The following is a 23,855-nucleotide window of genomic DNA, read 5'->3' as shown; positions in this document are numbered from 1 at the left end:
CCTGGCACTTAAAACTGCCTGGATTAGAGCGGTAAAACAGAACTAAAAGTTGATGCAGCAGTGATCTATGCTATGCAGAGTTTTACTGGCACACAGTTTTCAACATCACGTTTACCTTCAAGTTTAACAGCTATAGTAAAAACTCAGTTTCTTGTTTTCTAGAGCTTTGTGATGTTCCTGCTGTTACAATGAATACAATGCATAAATAACAAAATAAATACAATAAGTAGTTAAAAAGCAAGCAATATAGTTTACACTCTTCTTAAGGGTTCCTATGAAAGCCCTGATTTCTCAAAAATAGAAATAACTTCCTGTTGCAAACCTTTTTTAGGCAGTTAAAATTCTCAAATTGTTTTACAGGCAAGATGATAAATTATTTTCACTGCTGAAAAAAGTGCTGCAGCAAAAACTATATTTTTTTCCTATATGTGATTTCCAAAATTATGGAAAAGACTATTATTGTAATCAGCTTGGAATTTTTGATAAAGTATACTGCTTGGAGTTGAAAGCCAGCACATACTCTGAGCATTTTTATACTTCAATAAATGCATTTAATTTAAATGTATCCAGACTTACTTTTTTTTTTTTTTGCCTAACTGCCTAAGAGGGGAGATAAACTTTGTCTTTGTAGTGACCAAACCGAGTTGTCTTTGTGGTCTAATGTGGTGATTTTTAGCATTGCATTCTCCAAAGAGCTTAAGGATATTAGGTGGCCAAATCTCAGTGGCTGGCAGTCGGGCTTCTTTTCCTTTGAAGATCTCATATGCATCTTTCTCGTATGTCCCCAGAATGTGTGCATCTCTGAAGTTGCGGGCTTTCATTTTGTTTTGGCTTAGCATGAGAAATGGGGAGGATTTAATTTCTTTAAGACAAAAGTCTCCAAACTTTATTGGGAGGGTAAAGGACTGATGGGCTGTAACTCCTGTCTCGGATGACATTCATTCACTCCTCTTCTGTCTCCTCTCTTGTGGTTCCTTTAATGTTGGATCTTCTTTAACTCAGTCCTGCACCATTCTTTGGTTTAGCATCTCCCTTTTAGCTAATGCCTTCCTATTTTCTGTGTACTTCATCGCCTGTTGCACAATTAAGAATCATCCTGGCCCACAGCCCTCTATCAGACACAAGTGAATTCTTTGAAATAGCTTTTTTCACATCTGGATTGAAAAGTTGTGTAAAGTATGTGCATGTTGCTGATAGAATTTCACCCTCCTGGAAATGTCTTATTTCAGCTGTAACTTATTATCCAATAGTTGCTGAAACCAAAAATATAGTATGATGAAGTCTGGCTGACACTTTCAGTTTTTCCACATGGTGTGCTAATCTGGAAGTTGTTGTGGTGTCCTAGGGATCCGGACATAGAAGATAAGAATTAAGAATTGTGAGAGAAGACTGCCTTAGTTCTGACTTTTACACTGTTATGGAAAATTTATTGGTATTGTAACTGTTTGGTTTTTTGTTTTGGTTTTTTTTTTTTTTTAATGCATTCATTCTCTTCTTGGAAGTGGCTTTGTAAATTATTTTGGAATTTGAATTGTTTTATTATTGCTTGTGCTTGTTGCAGATGACTAGAATTACTAAAATACATTGCTTTGCTTAACTCCCCCACACCCCCACCAATTTTGGTGAGTTGACTTTTTTGGATAGTGTCCACTTCTCGTGTATTGTATTTCTCATTTGTATCAGCAATCAAAAGAGCACAATTATTTTGGTTTTAGTCCTTCCGTGGAAATTGAACAAAAATTCTTTATACAGGAGAAACCAAACCCTGAGAGTTGCCATCTGAAAAGCTCTTCCCTTTTCTTTTCTTGCCTCTTTCTTATAGCAATCAAGTATTCTTTCAGTTCTTCTGATTTAGGGTTTTTCCTAGTTTATAGCTTAAGTTTGTAGTGAGCACTTGTTTACTTGTTACCATGATATGTATCAAATAATCTCCTTAAATACTTATTACCCCCCTTTTTGGCAAAAGTATTTTTACATAGCCTCACTGACTAAAACAGTATGACCCCACAGATCCCGGGGAGCGGTTATTCCCATCTGCTCAGTTACTGTCAGGCTGCCCATGGAGTACTTTGTCCTGTTACGTCCCTCTCAGCCCAAGAAAGATCTTGGCAAGATCTTCGGGAGTGACTCTGGTGGACCATACGTCCCTCTCAGCCCAAGAAAGATCTTGGCAAGCGGGAGTGACTCTGGTGGACCAGCACCAGGTTGGTCAAGGGCCTGGAGCAGCTGATGTACAAAGAGGAGCTGAGAGCAGGCTTTGTTCAGTGTGGAGGAGGTGAGGTAAACGAGGGATCTAACAGCAGTTCCTCAGCTACCCAGTGGGTGGTTAGGAGGTGTGTGGAGTCAGGCTCCTCCTAAAACTGCACAGGCAATGACGGCCAAAGGTTGAGCAAAGGAAAAATCAACCAAATAGAAGAAAATAATTTCTCAGTAAAAGTGGCCACGCGTTAGACTAAGTGTGCAGAGAAGCTGTGGAACCTCTTTCTTTGGAGGTAATGAGAGCTTGATGGGCGAGGCCATGACAGCAACCTGACCGAACTTCATAGTTGGCCCTGCTGTGAGCATGAGGTTGGACTTGTATCTCTTCCAAACTTGTTCTGTGACTCTAGGACCCCTTCTAGTTAACATTAGTCAAGCTGAGCAAACCGATCACTCTTAAGCTCTTTTATAAGCTACTGAAGTTTTCAAAGGAGTGAGGACCCTTTTGCTTGTTGCTGTACAAAATTTTGTCCATGTGCGAGCGGAACTGGATAATTTGTTAGCAGTGAAAATTCATCAGGGCCATCTATAATCAACATCTCTATTAAAAAAAAATCCCTTGCCTGATGCAGCCTGCCACGATATTTATTTAATAGGTGCATTTTCTTGGCATCCTACAACCATCTTGTCACAAACTAATATGGAAAGATCTTTCTTGTTTCTTCAGGTCCTCATAATGATGAGAGTCTCTCTTCTTACTCGTGATCAGATACTCTCATCTATCAAGTGCGGTGAGAGGTATGATCTCACCATACTTATTCGTGAGATCTCCATATAAGAGAAGTTCTTTAGGCTCACTAGGCAGGCCCAACATTTCTTAGAACTGCACTTCAATTCATATTTATTAAGGCTTTTGTGTCATTCAGTTCCTTTTCCTGTATTACTACTAAATGTGTTAGTGATTGCACTATAACTCTGCCAGTATTAAATTTCAGTATAATATGCCTATGGCTTGTGGATTTACTCACTAAAACAAAGGGGGCAACAGAATGAGAGTCTACATGGAGCCAGTTGACTACGTGGATTTCAAAGTCTAAGTGTGTGTGTGTGTTGAAGTCTGGATAAATTTACAATTAAAAGTTGCTTTCAGGTAAAGGTGCAGGGGGAAATAATCCTGTGAGGGCAAACTGATGTATCTTGATTTATGGAGTCTCAAAAGGACTTGATTTAAATTTGATAGGCTTTACTCAGAAGCCATTTTAAGGTGACAAAAGAAATATTTTTATTGAACTGTAAAGCTTTGGAATTCCCTCTGAGATGGACCTAGAGCGTGCTGTAGCTAGTAGTGGTCATTTGAGCTTCATGGAAACTGTTGAGCATCTTGGTTTCCTCTTTGGTTTTCTTTTGAATTGTCAGAACTTGGCTCCACCTATCACCAGACAAAAATTCTTCTCCAGAAAACCAGAAAAGTAGTTAATGACTTGTTGTATTTGTAAGTAGCAATAGTCAACAGATTTAAAAATGGCAAACATTCCAAAAAACTAACTTCTGCCTTTGTAGGAGAACAATAAAAACTTAATTTTTTTATAAATGCTTTCTTTTCAATAGATCATGGAAGAAACAAATACACAGATTGCTTGGCCATCAAAGCTGAAGATTGGAGCAAAATCGAAAAAAGGTATTTTGTTTTGTTCTTTTTTATGGGGTGGAATTAGTTGTTTAGAGTAGTAAAGCCACAGAATAAATAATTCTGTCTTCAGACATATCTATATAGGACACCTGAAATATATGTGTTTTGTTCTACTGGTTTTATAAGAATTTCTTGTTGAAGTTACCTCAGTTTTATACAGGTATTTGACCTACAAACCCATTTTAAGTAGCTTGCACTTCTGCAGTATCAATACCGTTGTACTTACTGTCTTTAGCATGTGTGCTTGCTTCTGTTAATGCTACATCGAATCTCAACAGTTTCTTTATTTTCCAGTAGCCAAAGCCAGTTAGTCTTTCTGGTAACGTTGTAGATTAGTGGGTGTTCTGTGGGGGTATTTGTTTGGTTTTACGGAGCATAAAGATGTGCGTTGGTCAAGCCCTGTTAAAACAATATGTACCCCCGGTGTCCCTGACAGAGGCAGCCTGCATGCTTCTTTGGTTTCTTTAAGAATCCTAAGTAGAGCTGTTCCTTAGGAATGGCCAGTATTATGCGTTTCAAATTATGCTTCTTTTGGAAGTACAGCCTATTAATGTGAACCAAGTATATGATCTGGAACATCTCTTTTTGAAATAAGCCTCCTAGCTCTGTTCTAAAGGAATCCTAGCTGTGACTGAATGAAAGTAACCCTTATTTCCTCTTCTGCAGGAAAAATGAAATTGGGAGTGATTTTTAACGTTACATGGATTTCTGATCAGGCTTAAAACCCAAAAAAGTGGAGTTCAAATAATTTCTCTGTACATTATATTTAGGATGTATAGGTGGAGATGTGGGCTAACCTTTGTAAATGAAGAAGGTCTCCTGGGGAAAAAAAAAAAATCTCTTTAGAAAGGTGCAGGATTAATAACATTTTTATGGTGTAAAGTGAGATTCAGTCTCTGAGGTACTTTCCCACATGGTATTGAAGTACAAATTGATCTAATTTTTTTTTTCCCCTCACTTGCATGGAAAAAGAATGCCACTTGAGAGGGGGAAAAATGGGAAAGGAATTCAGACTGGAAAAAATGCAGGTGTCATGTAAATGTATATATTCATATGTGGAACGAATGTTTATAGTAACGCAAGATTGACAAGGTCTCTGCAAAGCTGTGCTCTGCGTTGCTACGCAGCTAAGGCTCCTTGGGAAACTGAGGCAGGAGAGTTTGCTTTTCTTTCGAGGGGAGAAAAGAAGAAATAAAGCATTATTTGCACTTGTTGTCTTTCAAATTTAAATGACCCTGGTTCTGAAATGTGAATAGCATGGATGAACGGTCATGAAAAGAGGGGTAAGAGGGTTGGCTGGCTGGGATTCTGGCTTGGTACTTAGAGATGCAGCTTTATGTGTAGATTAACTTAACCTCTTTATTAGTGATCTCAAAGAGAAGATCATGTTAGACTTGTGGTGAAGCTCTATCAGTATATGGAATTAATTTGAATACCAGGGGAAATAAAACAGCTAAAAGTTACAAGCTGATAATAAAACTAAAAATTGAGGGGAGCAAAATACAGCTGGGCATAGTGAGTGCATCTGCAGTGGGAATGAATATCCGGAAAAGTCTTTATGCCAAAAGAAACTTTAGACAGTGATGGGCTGTAAACTATGCATTTTAGCAATATGCTATACTGTTAAAAAAAAGTGTTTTGAGTGCCTGTGGACTGCAGGGTGGCTCTAGAGCTAAGACTCTTGCTCTCCTGCTAGCTTTGCTCCGGGAAGTTGTGTGTATACATGCACCTAAGATAGTAAATTACAATATGTGGATGAAGAACCCCTTAACCTAGAGGTTCCTATTTCTTGTGAATAAAGTGTAGTTTATATATTCTGCTTACACTCAGTATCAATTGTTTGCAATCCTGTAACTTTGCATTTGCAGCTATAGCAGCTGTTTATATAGGGAAAATATCCAAAGTGTTTAACATACTCTAGCTTCACTTCATGACATTTTGTGATTGAGAGGAGAGTCTGCAACAAATAACTGGCCAGCTCTCCAGGGACTCGCTCAGAACATGCTATCTTTCCCCGTCTCCTTGGCTGGGAACGAGTGCCTGATAAGCAGTCGTTCCGTGCGGGAGGAACAGTTACAGATGGACAGTCTTGTACCCCAGCCATACGCTGTACCCTATCATAATCAAGCAATAGCAGATTTTTCACATAATTTTCCAGTATAATTTGCCTGCAGTTTCAGTAGCATCACATTCTGTGGATGTATGTTGCGGCCTTTGGTCATTCACAGCTTTCCTCCCAAAACATCAGGGGAAAAACAATCATTAAGACGACATCTCTAGCTACAGTGGGGTTTTTGTCGTGTTGTTCAGTCTGTCACGAAACATTTAGGGCTTAATGTAGTGTTCTTCTCACTGCCATCGTCAGTTTTTAATTCCAGATCCATAATAGCAGATCAATAACGACAGAGTACATATTTTCTTGCTAACTACGTTATGTAGGTATTGAAGTTTGCAGACAAGGTGTGCCTAATAAGGTCTAGCAAGGTTTTATGATTTTAGGGAAAAAAAGTACAGTGGTGAAGCTGAAGTGCTAAAGCAGATGACCTGCAAGTTGCTAAATTTTTTCTTTTCTGTGTTATGCTGATTGCAGATTTTAAATTGATTATTGCAAAATACTGTATATTGAGTATCATAATGGTGATTCATTAACTCAAACCTGATCAAAGTTTTCTGAAGACTTTGAAGTGCAAAATGCTAATGCCTGGATTTAGCATTATGCAGAATTTAAACAATTTGTTAAGTAAAATTTCTTGTTTACTGTGAAATTGCTAAAATAGCTTTTTGCAAAGGCTAAGATTCAAAAATCAATTATCAACTCTCAACAGTTTCATAAAGACCAAACCAGGAATTTCCTGGCTTTAATGAGCACCAGATGCTGCAGTCTTGCTTCTAGTGATGAGGGATGATGAGGGTTAAAGTATTTTGAAATACATGTTTAGAAAACACACAAACAGATACAAATCTTCCAGTAGCATCTTTAAGCAAGCCATTTGTTCAGGTTGACAACGAGGTCCCATGACATTAAGGCTTCAGAGAGGGAAGTGAAACAATTTAAAGCACTTCTGTAATGACCGAGTCCTGTCCAGCGGTAATGGAACAGTTGGCACTGGCGTGGTCTGCTCAGCTTCACATGGGTGCTGAAGAGTTCAGGGTATACCAAACCCTCATGTTCTGGAGGTTTCAGATATTCCATAGAATTAAAGATCAAATTGAGAGACAGTAACTTTTCTATCCATTCCCCTGTTTCTCTCAACATACTTTTTCTCTGGTTTTTTTTGGTTTTTTTTTCTGTTTATTAGGAATGCTATTCATTGTCTCTTAAAGATTTATTCAGTGATATACAAGTTCAGAGTGGATTGCCAGATCCTAAATGGTCAGATGCTATCGTTCCACAAACACTTGCAAAGCAGACATAAGCTAACATTTTTTCCCTCTCTCTTCCCAAAATACTGGCCTGTCCTGCTCTTCTGTTCTTGTTATCCAGCCCCTTCTGCTGTGCTGTCACGGGTGCTTACGTTGTCACGTAAGGGACCAGGCTGGCTTAAAACTAACCATGGATAATCTTTACTGTTGGAGAGGGTTGGTGTTTTTTAGTGCATTTGCTAGCTGTTTTAACCCAAACTGTATCCTCAGGCTGCTTCACCTGTGGTTCTATGAATCGGTAATGCTTAATGCATTGGGAGCAGGTGAACACTGTGTTATTCAGCAGTGGTGCTTGCTGATGGTAATTTAAGGTGCTCTTTAGGAACTTTAGGGAATGGATATATGTGAGTTTAGACTTGACCCACACTCCTTACTGTTCTTCTTTCCTTCTTTTAATTCCCCCCCCCCCCCCCCGTTCTCTCCTTTTTTTACAGCCATAAACAAATTCTGGGGATATGGATGCGCTCGGAACACAGACAGCCTTGAAATAGCATTTGGGTAACAACCAGCATAAGAATCATTTCAGGTCCTGGAAACTTAGTGGCTCTAGGCAGGAATTTGTTCAGAGAGTTGAAGCAGGGCAACTTTGGGGAGGTTAAAAAAGGTGGTAAGGGGAAATGCAAAGTACCTTTTGCTTACAGAGAGGGATAACTCCGGGGGCTTGTTCACCATTCACTTTAAAAAAACGAAAAAAAGGACAACTTTTACTCAACTTCTGTTGCTCTTTTTTCTTCCCATATTTTCATTCTTCTTCTGCTTTCTCCAGATTACAATCTCCAGCTCTTCTTTACCTGTGTCTGTTGAAGTTAGCCACTCATTTAATTTCTTTCTTTCTTGAGCTGCTCTTATTTTATTTCGTCTGTTCTGTCATTTGCTGTTTCTGGTTTGGGGGGTTGTTGGGGTTTTGTTTGTTTGCTTTTTCTTTGTGTCTTTCTGTTTTTTCCCCTCTTATTGCTTATCTATCTTAAGTTTGTTAAGGGGAAAAAAAAAATCCAGTCCATGTTCTGTTTGTGTATTTTTTCCTCACCTGATTGTTCTTTTTACTTATCTTCTCTTTCAAAAATCAAGCTTCAGTAACTCTCTTTAATATTTACTACGTGCAATTTTTCATTAGCATATCTCAAAGGCAAGTCAAGTACACAGCATGGTAAATTCATATCTAAGGAGAATGGCAGGAGGGGAGGAACAGTGGCACTGAAGACATGAGAAGGCAGGCAGCAATACCGAGTGGTGGGCGTTGCTGGCGTTCAAAGTCGTGACAACTTGGTTTCACACATTTTCTTTAAACTTTGCCTTTTGCAAGCTATCTTGCAAGCAGAGTCCACTATTTCCTTCTTTGCATCTTAAGCTGCTGAGACAGTATGCAAAATAAAGTTCGTAACTGTAGTACTATATTTGAGGTAAGTAACTGTACGGAGAGACTTCAAATTAGTAAAATATTGCTCCCATTTATTTGAATGTTGTTTGGACATAAGGGAAGAGCTGTGCACGTTCTAGGAGGCGTTATGATAAAAGCTAGAGACTCACTTCTTTGTTAAAACAGAAATGTCACTATGTGGTGAACTTAAGGCCAAATTTGCATATGAGTTGCTGCCTTAGATACCAAGAGTAAGCTAAAATGTAATCTCTGTTTGTTGCTTCAGACCTTTAAGTCAACTTTCAATTGTTTCCCAATATTGTAATAAAAGCCAAAGTTTACATTTTGAGAGGAAGAAGGGAGGGAGAGAAGAGAGAAGATGTGGCATCAGGCTGTGCAGCCATATGAATGTCTGCAAATACAGTGCTGGGTTATTTATTCTTTTTGGCGTAGGTTTTCTGATAAATCTCCAATTTGATTTTAGGCTTTTCAGATAATTTCTCTTTCTTTTTCAAAATACTTAATTTTCTCAATTCAGTTTGTCAACAAAATCTTTAAAGAGTGAAAACTGCTTTCTATGCTAAATCTCTTACAGTAAAATATCATACATGGAGAAGTGGTTAACATAAGAGCAGCTCAGCAGTGTACTTGCCAGGTTTTAGTGTCCATGTGCAGACACTTCATAATTTACACACGTTCCATGGAGAGATTATGTCATTTCTTAAAACATAAATGCATCCCTGACTGTTATGCAATATTGCTTTTAATATTGGAGCTGAGCAGAATCTCACATTTGTACAAAGGAGAGACTGCCTTTCCCAAGTGAAACGCATGGCAAAAAAGAAAAAAAAAATATGGATAAACCCTCAAATTGTTTGTTCTAAGGTATTAATGGATGCAAGTAAGACATTGTCAATGGTCATGTTCCAACCCAGTATTTTATGATGAAACGCCACTGAAAATGGAAGAGTTCATAACCCTGTGCGGCATCTTTCTCTAGGAGTCATGTGAGCTTTAAGCAGCATCGTGACCTGTTCTAGTGTGTCTGGAGGTCTCTGGATTCTCAGTCCCCCTGCAAACCAACCAACCAAAAAAAAACCACCAAAAACCACAAAAACAAAAAACAAAACCAACAAAAAACCAAAAAATCCCCCAAAACAACAACAACAAAAAACCTCCAAAAAAACCCAAACCCAAAAAAACTCCCACAACCTCAAAAAACCAAATGAGGCAGCAGATGAGAAACTTTGGAGTACAGTGAAAAGTGTCTGTGTGGCGTGAAGTGGTCTTGCACCCTCACTTCAGGGGATTCTGTCTCACTGCACTGGTGATATTTTGTAATAAAAGCAAAGTTCATAGAAATGAATAGATTTCTCTGCTTTCAATTATCGCTGGGATCGCTGGAATGCTAAAAGGATTCCAGTATATGCTGCTAAACTTTAAGTTCCATGCTTAATCTTTTTCTAAATACCAGGTGGCTTGGTGTCCTTCGGAGGCTGGCATGTTTGCAAAGTGCAGTTATATAATCTGAAATTTTCCCCAAGAAATTTGGCCAAGTCTGAGTTTAGTCAAACAAGCATAAAAGTAACTAAAAATTAGCTAAGAGTTTAGGCTCTTTACTACTTTGTCTTATATAACTCCTCGAGTTGAAAATTGTAGACGCTGTTTCCAGCAGTTTGGCATCTACAGGACTAAAGACCTTGCAGTTTAAATATATAATGCTATGTTTGTGTGTGTGTATGCATATAGAACAATGTCTGTTAGGATTGCTTTATCTTTAAAATCTTCAGTGTTTTCCTTTTCTCAGGCTTCACATGTGCAGGTTATCCCTACTTAATATAGTTGCAGCCATAACACAGCTTTTTAATTCTGTGTTTTCCTTAAATGACTTAATTATTCTAGGCTGAAGAAAGGTTAGTTTCTTTTTTTCCTTTTCCACAATGCATATATATGATGCTTGCTTTTCATTTTGTTAAAAAGTAATTTGGAACTAGCTGTATAGTGGAAACACTGCAAGTTGGTGGCAACACAGCACCTACTAATTACCCCTGTTGTGCTCAAAAGTAACTAAAAATTAGCTAAGAGTTTAGGCTCTTTACTACTTTGTCTTATGTAACTCCTCGAGTTGAAAATTGTAGACGCTGTTTCCAGCAGTTTGGCATCTACAGGACTAAAGACCTTGCAGTTTAAATATATAATGCTATGTTTGTGTGTGTGTGTATGCATATAGAACAATGTCTGTTAGGATTGCTTTATCTTTAAAATCTTCAGTGTTTTCCTTTTCTCAGGCTTCACATGTGCAGGTTATCCCTACTTAATATAGTTGCAGCCATAACACAGCTTTTTAATTCTGTGTTTTCCTTAAATGACTTAATTATTCTAGGCTGAAGAAAGGTTAGTTTCTTTTTTTCCTTTTCCACAATGCATATATATGATGCTTGCTTTTCATTTTGTTAAAAAGTAATTTGGAACTAGCTGTATAGTGGAAACACTGCAAGTTGGTGGCAACACAGCACCTACTAATTACCCCTGTTGTGCTCGGAGATCTTCACCTTCTCCTTTTGATCGTGGGTGCAGAGGTAGTGTTCCTTGTTTGTTGGGTTTTTTTGGATTTAAAAAAAAAAAATCAAATCTGCCCCAAGAAACCAAAAACCAACCACCAAAAAAGCAAACCCCACAACCTCCCCACAATCCAAAACCTAATATGGGGCTATGGAAATGCATTGATTTAAGCAGCGAGAGCTCTTCTATAATAAATTCTGTCCCTGTGTGTTGCTTTCAGTAATGCTTACGTTCTGTACAATATCGTAAAACCATTTCTAAAAGTGTTCCTAGAACCAAATGGTAAGGAAGAATTGCTTGGTTTTTTTTTTTTTTTTTTTAAACTCATTTACATATATAAAATTGGTGTTTCAAAAAATGAGCTGATAGAAATATCTAACATATTTTGGTACTCGAGTTTAACAGAGTTGGTTGTGTCGGGGCTAGCCTTGTGGTATCTGAGCCTCTTTGCTGTTTGTACAGTGAAGTGAGGGAGGATAATATCAGCTTTTTTATATTTGAATTACTGAATTCTTCATGGAGAAGATCAGTATAGTCTGGGAAGTTAAAGGTGTATGTGGAGGTGTGCATATATATAAATGGAGGAAAATAAGCAACTCTCTTCTGTGAACATGGACGCTGAGGTTAAGAATAGCCTCAGACTTCTTTATATAGATCTAGACAGTTTGTCGTCGCAACCTGAGCATAGAAATGTTTCAAATCAATTGGTATTTATTATATACACCCTGCTTGGCAAACTGAGACTGAAATCTTATGTCAGGAGAAGGGAGAATTTACATCTGCATATAAACCTGAGCTACTGCATCAGTATTGGGTTTTTATTCCAGAAGAAATTAAAGGCTATCTATTTCAGAGATGGTTTAAGTTGCATGAAAACACTTTATTACAAAGGCTAAATTTCTTAATTCCATTTGATTTGATCTTATTCTTTGAATATAAAAGTGAGTCCTGCTACTTTTCTAAAGAACGTGCCCATGTGAATTGTGTGTTAGAAGTCTTCATGTGCATAAGTTCTAAAAGTTGTCCTATAATTTCATTCACTTCTAAAATGATAATCTCTTCATTAGCAAGCATATATAACCTCTGAAACTGCGTAAAAATGATGTGGTGAATAATGGAAAGCAGAGCTTAATGCGCTGGGATTGCTTCTGTGTTTGCCAGTATGTATCTGTGTAGCTAATTTATCAGTCTTTAAGTGTAAGAAAAATACTCTTTACTGTACGTTACTGTGAAAGGAGTTCATGGTTTGTGTTTCTGTAAATGCAATGATGCATTGAGTTTTATTTTGCATGTCAGTCTTAAATCCTAAGCCAGCCCCACCTGAGGAGGTCACACAGCATCACAGGACTACCAAATACTTCAGTCTTGTTAATGAAACAAGTACTGTAACAGTAATTTTTCATAGTTTTGGTTAACTTTTGTTCTTAACCTACTTTCACCTCTGTGTGTGCTGTTTCTAGTTACAATAATTGTAGCTTCTGCTGATCTTACAAAAAAAAAAAACAACCAAACAAATAGAGCGGAAGAGGGTGAACATAGGATATAAACAACTAATTTTCCTGCCTTAAATTCAGGGCTATGAATAGCCACTTAATTGGTTTAGAGCCTTAAGCTTCAATAAAAAAAAAATAAAAGGGGTGGGAGAGGAGTAATTAATCAGGTGCTTGGAGACCCGCAGTGTTATATGGAGCTTTTTGACAAGCTTTAGGTTCTAATCCATGAAGATGCTTTTGAAATTTGTGCCAACGGTCCTGCAAGTCAGTACCCTAACTCTTGATAGGAACCAAAAATGAATGGAGCCATGTCCACTTCTGAACAACCACAGCCTGTTCCATCGTATTTAACTAGGGATGTAAAGTGGTGCAGAAAAGAGAGCACCGAAGCCTCTCAAGTGCTTAGATGCACAAGTGCTTAAAAACAAAGGTAACTTTTGTATTGGTTCATGATCAAGTTGTAATTTCTGTTGCCTCAGCACTGATCTGAGTGCAGACAAATGTAAATACAGGTTCAAATTGCCCAGTGTCCTGCTGCTTCTTACAGAGAAAATAACATACCGCGTACCAGCTGGACCTCTGCCCGCGACTCTATCACTGCTGCCCATCCAAGGACTGTTTCAGGCGCTCTCAGTGCTGTTGGGTGCCTTCCCTTGTCCGTGTGGATCACCACCTTTACAGGGCAAGGAGAATGCATTCCTGTCAGTAACCGATGGGGTGAGGTGGGCGAAGGTGGTGGTTTGATGGCTCTGTGCTGTAGGCACCTGTACCCCGGGCAGGGGAGCTCTCCACCGGGTTACACGTAAGTCAGCAGAAAGGTGCTATAAGATGAACTTTGGAAGTTATTCCATGTCTTTCCCATCCCTAAGTGGAAAAGGGATCCTAGTGCATCAATCTGAGACAATTTCAGACAACAGCAGTAGGCACAATAGTTCTTGATTGTCATACCCATAGGAGAGCTTTATTCTGTATGTTGCAAATAACGATAAAGCCCCCTCGGTTGTGTGCTTTCCAAGTACTCCCAAAGGGAAGACTAGTAACTACTTTTGCTAGAAATGAAATCAGGGGAGACAGAGCTGTTTTCACAGCTGCTAAACAGCACAGTCGTGGTCTTCTCTCTCCTGCCGTGCTGCGTGCTTAAGGTCTGCCCCCAGCCTCCATAGCTACCTGCTAGGCAGCTCAGCCCCCCAGCCTGGCATGCCCCCCAGCCCGCTGATGGAGAGGGCATTCAGGGCCAGCAGTTTATTGAGACCTGTGCTCTTTCGTCAGCAGCATTTTTCCCTAAAGCTCTTCAGTTTTTGTTCCCAAGGTATAAAGTTGTAGGTCTGATTAATACCGATGCAGTAAAGGTTTTCTTAAAAATCTTGGCATTTAGATGTTTTTTCCTCGTTGGTGCCCATGACAACAGAACCGCTGGTTTGGGTATTCTGTGTCAGCTCTCTGTGTGTGGAACAAAATTCCTTTGCAGCTTGTATTTGACCTCACTAAAACCAAAAAGATTCATCCTGTTACGCAATTGTCCAGCTGATAACTGTGTATATAAATAGATTTCTTTTTTTAAATTATGCTCATATCTTAGAAGCACAAGAATGTCACAACAGTATGCTTCTGCATGTTGAAGGTAGACTTGTCAGGAGATAGAGGCTGCCCTGTAACGTTTCTTGAAAGTGCTAACAAGATTTGAGGGAGGGTGAAAATAGCTTCTTATATCTGCAGTTGCTTCATAAAGTAAGATTTCACTCAGATGTGGTACATGATCTGTACCACAGATTATACAAATTGCAAGTTTTTTCTGTTCCTTAGAACAGCATTAAACATTTTTGTGCTTGACCTTTCTGCAGCAAAACTAATGCTATTTTGCACTTCCCCATAGGTAAAAATGGATTAACTTGATCAATGGGGCATTGTATGTAGCTTTTTTTTAAATCATGCAACTATAATCTGAAATGCTGAATACCTTCATTTTGGAAGTTCTTTGTAAGATGGAGAACTGCTTGCTCAATTATTTTGTGCCATTCTCTAATTGTGCTGGATTTGAACTAGTGTCCTCTGAATTGCTTAACATTTGGTTTATCTGACTTGATCTCACTCTGATCTAAACCAAACGGGCATTTTCAAAAGAAACAAGATGGCAAAAATGCATGAATAGCCTGCATCACCAGTGGCAATCATCAGAATACAGCAGACGATGCTCTGATAATTCCTCTTAACGTATTTTAGCCTGTCAGGCTTCAGAATGCGGCTCTTGGGGAGGCTGCGGGCATCTGCTTGTAGTGCTGTATGGTATCTGCTTGTGAGCTATTGCCGCTCATTAATACTTTTTTTTCTTTTGAGAAGGGATTATTCATACTCCTTGGGATTTTTCACGAGAGATGATAAACTCTTGATGTCAAATGTCAGTTGAAGCCCAAAGTATGTTTTCGTTGTTTTGTTTTTTCAGCATGTAACCCAATTGGGTTTGGTTGGAAAAGCGTTGAGAAAGGGCAAGTGTCATGTTTCTCTCTCTTTTTTTTTTTTTTTTTTTTTTTTTTTAAATCTAACTCACACCTTCTTCCACGTGTTTAAATCATGATGGTTCGGAAGGTTTCAAGGGAGGATGAGAAGTTCTTTACGCCAGTCTAATGCATATTGTATGCAAATGTTTGACGCTAATATGAAAAACTGATTGCAAGCCAAGTTGAAGATGCTAATTTAAGCACATTAGGTATGCACTAAGCGTTGGTCCTGAATAGTAATGATGCGTTAGGTTAGTAAACAGGATTGAAATTTTTGGTTTGATTGGGAACAAAAATGGATTGAGTGGAGGAGGCAGAGACCCCAAAAGAGCTTTCAAAAACATGGAGAAACTAGCATGCATAGCAGAAACCCAGTTAAGGATCTTGTCACAGTTAAAAAAAAAAAAAAGTCGTATGCCTACCAGTATTACTGGGGAGAACACTACACCTTTATACTCTGAGAGAATAATACCTAATACATGGTATTCTGTAGCTGATAAAAACATTTTATAGTCTTCCCAGTTTCTAAAGACTGTATTTCTGTAACTGCTCTCCAAAGACCAATGTTCTTCAAAGCAAGCCAGTGCCTCACCTGATGCTCCAGGCTTGCCTGCTGCCGGCAGCACTGGCAGGTAGGGCTGGCTACTGCATTCCCCTCTTCAGATCTGTCCACCTTCTCAGGAATAAACTGCCCACAATTACAGTGTGAGTGAGTATCACCCTCACTCTGCAAATCTCTTTCAATTATAAATGAAATTCTGATTATTTTTTAGAAAATTGCTTTGGTTTCAATCATTCTTTATACTGTGCATTCTAAATATAGACCGAGCCTGTGCCTCAGACCAAGTGAAAACATACAAAACCATCATTGGTAGAAAGTCTCTTTAATGACTTCCTCTGGAAACTATAATTTGAATCATATGATTTTTTTTTTCTGGAGTAGCAGTAGGAGGGAATATCTGAAAAATAACTATAATATGGTTTTCACAATTTTAAGTTTTCATCTGTACAAACTTAACTTTGTATAAACTGTGCAAGTAATTTTATTCCTTGATTATTTGGCAAGACTAACGCTGCCTGTAAAGCAAGTCAGATCGAAAGAACACAAAATCCAGGGCATAAATAGTGCTCTCATGATATTTTTTTTTTTTCCAAATTTTTAGCAGTTACAAAGTAATTGTTATTTTATGGTAAATGCTTGTTGAGAGTTCCGGTAGCCTGTAGTTTTGGCTGTGTGGCAGCAAGTGAAGTTGCTGAACTGGTATAGTTTAACTAGTGAGGCTGGTACCATCTGGCAATGCTTGTCATCGGGGCTAGTCACCGAGGACTGTTGGCAACATGTAATCTCTGTATTAACTCCTGTGAAAGGGAAAGGCAAATGATTTCCTGTTAATTGGAGGAAAGCTGTGGGAAAGGAAAAAGTTGGGAAGGAAGTGGAATGGGGGAAGGAAGAGACATGGAGATGGAATGAGAGACCGATGAAGAGACTGAAGACAGTTGGAAAGAGTAGATGTGATTTGGCAAATGAATGGCAGGAAACACGAGGTTAGAGTGGGAGTCTTAAAGAAATGAGGCTCTTGGAAGAGCAGCATAATAAAGTGTAAATGGCAAAGATGCTGTAAAGGTAACGGGGAAAACAGATGGGAGGTGGAAGGAGGAAGATGTGGGGGAAGGACCAGGTGAAAATGTACATACCAAGAAGCGGAGAGGAGGGTTGCAGCCCAGCGTCCATAGGTGTCTGGCATGGACTTCCAATGCATATCCTAGTCTTGGTAATGAGATCGGACACAACTCTGAAGTTTCTACTTGATGAGTATCCTGGGGAAAAGCTGGTAAAGCCCACTGTACTGATGCAGACGTTCATTGCTGTCCCAGGCCAGTGATTAAATATCTGACACGTCTCTAACATCTTTGTGCTACTTCCATAAAGATGCAATTTAAATTACTGCAATTTCAATTTGTTAAAAATTTAACAGATGTCTCGTCTTGCATCAAAACATATGTATGATTTAAAGTACTGGGAATGCAAACCATTAATTTCTCGTTCATGGGAGTTGAGGATATTGGCACTTTCTGCTAAAAATCACAAAACAGACTGTGTGCAAGTAAAACAAGACGACAATAAAAAGGATTAAATTTGAGTGCAACTGTCATCCAGCTTATTAGATTTGTGTCCAGTGCAGTGTCAAATACTGTAAACTGCTTGGTTTCGCAACGCTGGAGGAGAATAATAGCCAAGAAAGTAAGCTGAGAAAATATTGGGCTTCAAGAAAATGCAAGCTGTTTTGTGGAACTTGCTTGAAATATTACGGTGCCAAACAGTTCCCACCAAGATTTTTAGCAATAAATTTGGGGAGTTATACTAAGCTGTACATGGAGGGATTTGAAGGACGGGCAGACGAGGTGCTTGGGGACATGGTTTAGTGGTGGGATGGCAGGGTTAGGTTAACAGTTGGACTTCATGATCTTAAAGGTCCCTTCCAACCTAAACGATTCTATATGCAAAATACATCCCCGTGTCCATTTCTCATCTCCTGTTCCTATTGTAACGGAGCACAGTGGGAAGTTAAGCTCACCTTGGCTTTCTTGCTGATGGGTACCGCCGTGGGGAGAATTACAAACGTGAATTGCCTTGCTTGTAGATCTGCATTTGGTCATTTCAAAGAATCCAGACTTTCAGAATGAGCGTATGCTTTCTGGGAGGACGAAGAAAACCATTGAACGTGTCTCTTTGGGTGCAGTATTTTGTTTTTTTTCTTCTCTGCTTGCAGGAAATTTGTCTGAAACCTAAGGAGTCCTGGTGACTTTCCCATCCTTAAAATGATTGAAATGTAGCATCTTTCCTTCTATTGGATATCCTGATGTACTGTCCCATACTGGGCAGGGGTTTCATTGATCATTAATTGATGGGATAGTATGTATTTATAAAATTGGCATGGCATCAGGTTGTCAACGCAATTTACACTCAAAACAAATTGGAGAATGAACGCAAAGTTACCAATAACTCAGGAATGGTAATTCAACACAGGCTGCTTGGAAAGGCCAGGTGCGCAGTATTGAAGAAAGGGGTTTAAATCTCGTTGTGTGCTACAGATTAAACAGGCACTGGAGTGTGATGCTGTATCCCAGAATAAAGCAAACTGGCATGTATGTTCAGGCTCATTGTTTGTAAATAAATATTTATTTTGTGCAATGTAGTACTGCTGTCACCTGTGAAATAGCACCAGTTACCAGTGCTGGTCTTCATAGTCTGGAAAATTCGGAGGAAATGCAGGGGAAAGCAAAGGAGATGTTTTAAAAACAAGAATTGGGAGGAGTTTAAAAATGTGTAATGTTACATATAATTAAAGAAACAGTGAAGGCTATGTGAGAATAGGAAAAAGGTGACTTATCAATGTCTACTTAAGATAAAAGCAAACATTTCTGTCAGAGATTTCTCTTGGATTTTAGGGAGGACAAGGATAGCTTAATTATTGTAGTAAGTTGCATAGCCTTTGAGGTCCCTACTAGTGGAGATTTTTCAGGACAGAGTAAATAACTATCAACAGTGCTCTAGTATACGAGATCCTGCCACAAAGGTGGCTTAAGTGACCACCTGTAGTAGTTCAGTCCTTCACTTCTGAGGCCTTTTTTTAAAGTAGCAATCCTGCTTTAGGTGCTTGCTGAAGGACTCTGTGAGAAGGAATCCCTGTAGAACAGCCACGACAGCGCACGTCAGTGCACTAGAGTGGGGAGCAGGCTTTTGGATTCTGTAAATAAAGATGGGGTTTGTTCCAGAGTGGGGGGGTGAGAAGAAAAATAAACCAAAAAAAGTTACTGTAGAGAAGGCCTTTTGTAGTATGAATTATTAGTAAAATGCAGGACAAAAGGCACAATAAAGTCTATGAGCTTATAATGAAATGGATTATGCTTTTAATCAGCTCACTCATTAAAAAATACTACTTAGCAGTGTCAATAGCTTATCAGCCCAAAGGAAGAAGTGGTCAAGAAGTAAGACACTCTTGGCAATTAACTTTTTCTTCCCCCCCCCCCCCCCAATATATAATGACAGGAATAATTCTTTTTTGCATTTTTTTGCTTCTTCCTCTTTTGTCATTTTAGTAAATAAAACTCAAACCACAGTCACTGTTGACTTCAGCAGCAGCTGAAAATGCCTGTCTGGTAACTTACATTTGAGTGCCTAAATTTAGGTGCCTAAATCTGTATTTGCAAGTGGCGTCCTTTGCTGTTCTGTCCTCGTCTGTTGGCAGGGAAAAGATGTGAGCGCAGAGCTGGGCTGAGAGTCGGTGCTGGGGGGGACACGGACATGTGTTCCTCACGGGTGAGACTCTGCAGAATATTTTGGCTTTTTTTAAGTTCCTGTCACTTCTCCTGCCACAGCCCCAACCGCGTGTGGCTGTATTATTTCACAACCAGTATTCTGCCATTAGCAGTGCCTGGGTATTTAAAGCCAAGTGGTGAATATTGCTAGTGGATGGCAGGGGACCCAGACTGGTTGCGGTTTTGAACCAGCCACGCCTCCCCTGGCCTTTTGCTGCCACCTTAGGTGAAGAAACGCCAGTCGTGCACAGAGCAAATGTTTGGAGTGGGTCGGTGCGTGGTTATAAAGAGCCAGAGGAGGAGGAAGCTGCAGGACAAGCAGCGCTCGGGCTTGCACTGAGCTGGAAGGGCAGGCTATGGAATTGCTGCGTGAGGATGGAGAGTTTGCTTTTCTAATCTACTGTGCCTCTCCGAAGGAAGGTGGGACTCCAGAGGGTTGGATGAGTAAACTGGGACTTGTGGGAGACAGATCATTTGTGCCACTGAAGAGTTTTGTTCTGAAAGTGTTGCAAATCCTTCCGGCTATTAAAATGGACTTTTCCCCCTTGCCTGCTGATGTTCTTCACTTGCCACTGGCTTAATCACCCTAATCATACAGCTCTTTCATTTTTGGTTTTTTTTTTTTTTTTTTTTTTTGGCATGGACAAGCTAACCTTTCTCTAGACAGTGAGGTATGAGGCCATAGCTGCTGATTAAAATATTGACATAATCCTATGCATTGACATGCAGGAGTTAAACTGGCACAGCAGCGCATGGGGAGTCCTGTGTTATATTTTTGAATTTGTAAGCTTGTGAGCTAGAATTTGACTTTGATTTTTCTAGATTTAATGGAAAATTTGTCTTCTCCCACAAATGGACAGGTTAACCTTGGGGACAATTCTCAGCTGTCTTATGTTGTTTGTCTGCAGGTGTTGCTCTGCGTTTTCCTGGTTTAAATTGATGGGACATGATGGATTTGTATGAGATACTGGAAAGGGGCTGTAACTTTTTATTTTTGCTATGGAGGAACAGTTAGTGGAAAATGAACACTGGAATTTTTTTTACTTTAAACTGTGAATATAGAACTTGAAACAAAGATGACTTTTGAGTTTCTCAACACCTCAGATGAAACACCACTGCCACCCTTATTTTTAAGTGGACATATTCTCTACCTGAAGGCACAAATTTCTGATACCTCACTATCTTCTAGTCTAGTTTTTCTGTAGTTTGCCAAGGCTGACAATATCTGCGTATTTTGTGATCTGGAAGGCATGCACGCACAAAAAATATCCAGCCTCTCTTTTCGGGAGTGGCTGCTCTCAGGCTGAGATAGAAAGCTGGAAAAGTTCAGCTGTTTTCTGTGTTTATGATGTTTGGCTTGTGAATACATCAAGGAGAAGAAACTTTGTAGTTTTAATAGTTCTCCAAGTATTCACCTTGGGTACTTGCTCCTAATTAACCTACAGGCTACCTGTCCCGGCTTTTTAACTATTGCTTATCTTAACACAGCTTTGTAAATGGTAAATACTTTCTGTAATGTGGTGTTAAGGCAATCAATATGTAATAATTGACTTTAAAAGATTTAAAGCAAGTCTCTTGCTGACATTGTGTTTATTGTTTGGAATGCCGGATTAATTACAGCATGTATTGCAGTCGCTGTTGTTATGAGCTACATCTGCTTTTTGTTAACTTTCTCTGTAAACGAGAAACTGTCAGTGCACACTGTTGCTCATATTCCGAAGAAAAATTCCCCCAAACCCTATAATTGTGTACTTTAAAAATTAAAGCAGCGTTGTGTTTAGATCACAAGTTCATTTATTGCTTTTGTTTCTGGAGGATCTGACCCAAGCACAGATGACTCCTCCCTGTTTTGCAATAAATAAATGAACAGAAGACTGTTCCCGGCCATTTGAAACTTGGTCGCGGGAGTTGATGTTGATTCTTTTTGATCCGAGTAGTTAGACACGCACAAATCCGCAGCATCCCTGTGCCAGCGGCTGGCAGCAAATAATTCATTTACTGGCGTTATTTAAACGAGCCTCCAGATTGCTACCATTTCAGAAACCAGCCAGATCAATTCATCCCCCCTGCTTTGCGTGCAGCGTAGGTGACAAGTGAGAAAGCTTTTCAAGAAAGCCACGTTTGCTTGGGCCTCTTCTCCTGTCTGCTTGCTGATTCTTTGGCACTTGGTGGCTCTGTGCCTGCAGCAACAAATGGTTCTACGCACAAATGTAAAATCATGAATTTGTATGGGCTCAGAGAAAGATACAATAGATCTATGGTCACATTTCTGAATGATTTAAGGAAACAAATTCTAAGTAGCAAAGGAGGGCGCCGGTGGGCATGGTACTTTAAGTAAATTTACAGCAGAGTGATTTGAACTGTGTTCATGCCTGTAAGAAGAGTAGGAACAAAGTTTTGGGCTTCTCTATTTTTGATTAGGGCTCGCTGTGCTTGCCGTAAAGAACAGCAATTTGCTTATACTTAGGCAGATAAAAGAGAGCCAAAATATAAACACAGTTGTAATGTGAAGGGAATTATCAAGGGGCTTGACATCCAGTGCGAGCGCTTGGCAGTAACCGTAGTAAAAACTGAAATTTCAAGCCCTGGAATGTTGTAATATAAACTCTTATCGCTGTGATTACTTTACTTGGGAATACAAATTTGTCGCAATCTTTCAGTGAAAACTGGAATTAGCGGACATAGTGGGTTTGGATTTGTCGGAGCTCCTAGCCATTAGCAGGTACCTTGCAATGTGTTCCACGCTGTGTTTACGTGTGAACTAGGGCCTGACATAGTCTTCCACTCTGCAATCCCCATCCTTCTATTTAAATTCAATTTGGGGCACACAAAAAGCAATTCTTTGGAATGACTGCAGAAATTCCCATCTTGCAAATGCTCAACAGGTGACCAGTTTTCTAGAGGTGAGTTTTGCTATTGCTCTGATACTGGAGAGAGACAGATGAGACTGAAGAGATGCAGAGAAAATTCATCTGAGAACAGCTCAGGGATGATAACCTGGTTTAAAAGGCAACACTTGACATCTTTCAGGTGGTTGGTTTTTTTTGGTGGTTTTTTTTTTTTTTTTTGTTTAGCATATCACAAAGAAGTTACTCTTACAGAGGAAGAAAGTGAGTAGTGTGTTGTTTACTTGCTATGAAGCCCTCCCTGAAAAGCAGAAGCTTTTATGTAGGTAGATTAAAATGTATATTTCAGAATTCACATGGAAAATGGCTTGTATAAAAGCATTCCGAAGTTTTCAACAGTCACAAATCATTTCCACTAGGTGACTAATTTTTTTTTTTGATTAGGTGCATAACAAATGAGTTTAGGAGAAAGATGGAAACACTATGGCAACACTAGTTCCCCTCTCTGCTGATTTGCTTTTCTCTTCCTGGGACTACACCCGGCACAGCAGTGGTGCGTGGAGAAAGCCATTACATTGCCATACTGGCTGGGAAAAAGAAAAAAAAGCTTTTAAAAAATAAAAAAAGAAAAACTCTTGTTCAATGAATGGCAGAAACTGGTTGATAACAATCATAGCAATTTTGAGTCAAATTTCATGCACTTAATATTATCATAACTTCAGAATATGTATTGGTATCTAACACTGCCAATTTCAAACCTGAGATGTAGAAATGTAATGTATGTGACAACCATCTAACTTTCTGTATCAAAAAGAAAATGACTGCAGCCTTTATAGCTTCAGAAAGAGTTACGGGGTTTTTTTTCTTTTGTAGTATCTATCTATTGTAAGTGATGTTATTGGTGTCTGGTAGATGAAAAGATAAAATAGGCAGTGAATATGATCTGCTTGCAATTGAGTTCTCTTTTGTAAGAGACATTAAATCACTGTTAGAGCCATTAAATCACTATTAGACTCTGGACCATTAGATGAGCGTTTCACTGGATTGTCAGTGCTGTAAGAAAACCCCCGTATCATGCTGCGGGGAGTCCTTACTACGCTGATGCCTGTTTGCATGCTCTGTGTTCCAACACCGCATAAGTAGCTGATGCAGATACGTCGTGCGCTAGGATTTATGAGCAATAAGCTAATGACTTTAAAATACACAGGTGTTATTTTTATTGTAAGTAAGAAAAAGTAAGTACTGTAAATAATGTGTGCTCAAGATGCGTAACAAAAGGTCTGTTAGAGCTCTGAACTCAGACTTTACCAATAGTTCACTGTAATGCAAACAGTAAAGTCATCTAACGGGGCTTTTTAGGCTTGGTGTTTGCTCAAATCTTATGGTTGCCAGCGCAGCAGCCAGAAACATTTCTCTACCAGCTGCCCATCGGTCATATATAACCATCCATTAGGACAAGAGGAAGTGGCT

The 23,855-nt window shown here is 39.2% G+C and overlaps 1 protein-coding gene across 1 annotated transcript in view; it reads left to right on the top strand.

Annotated features, from left to right (window-relative positions):
* The first annotated feature begins 849 nt into the window (after nucleotides 1-849).
* Nucleotides 850-23,855, top strand: part of BICC1 (BicC family RNA binding protein 1) — a 58,165-nt gene continuing 35,159 nt past the window's right edge. The window contains exons 1-2 of the mRNA XM_009637020.2: nucleotides 850-857; nucleotides 3,798-3,877. Coding sequence (XP_009635315.1) covers nucleotides 3,811-3,877 — 67 coding nt within the window. The 5' untranslated portion in view covers nucleotides 850-857; nucleotides 3,798-3,810. The remainder of the gene's footprint in view (nucleotides 858-3,797; nucleotides 3,878-23,855) is intronic.

This window comes from Egretta garzetta, unplaced genomic scaffold (assembly GCF_000687185.1).
Source record: "Egretta garzetta isolate BGI_Z169 unplaced genomic scaffold, ASM68718v1 scaffold204, whole genome shotgun sequence".
Taxonomy (NCBI): domain Eukaryota; kingdom Metazoa; phylum Chordata; class Aves; order Pelecaniformes; family Ardeidae; genus Egretta; species Egretta garzetta.
Note: the sequence above shows the minus strand (reverse complement) of the source record. Positions and strands in the feature narration are given on the sequence as shown.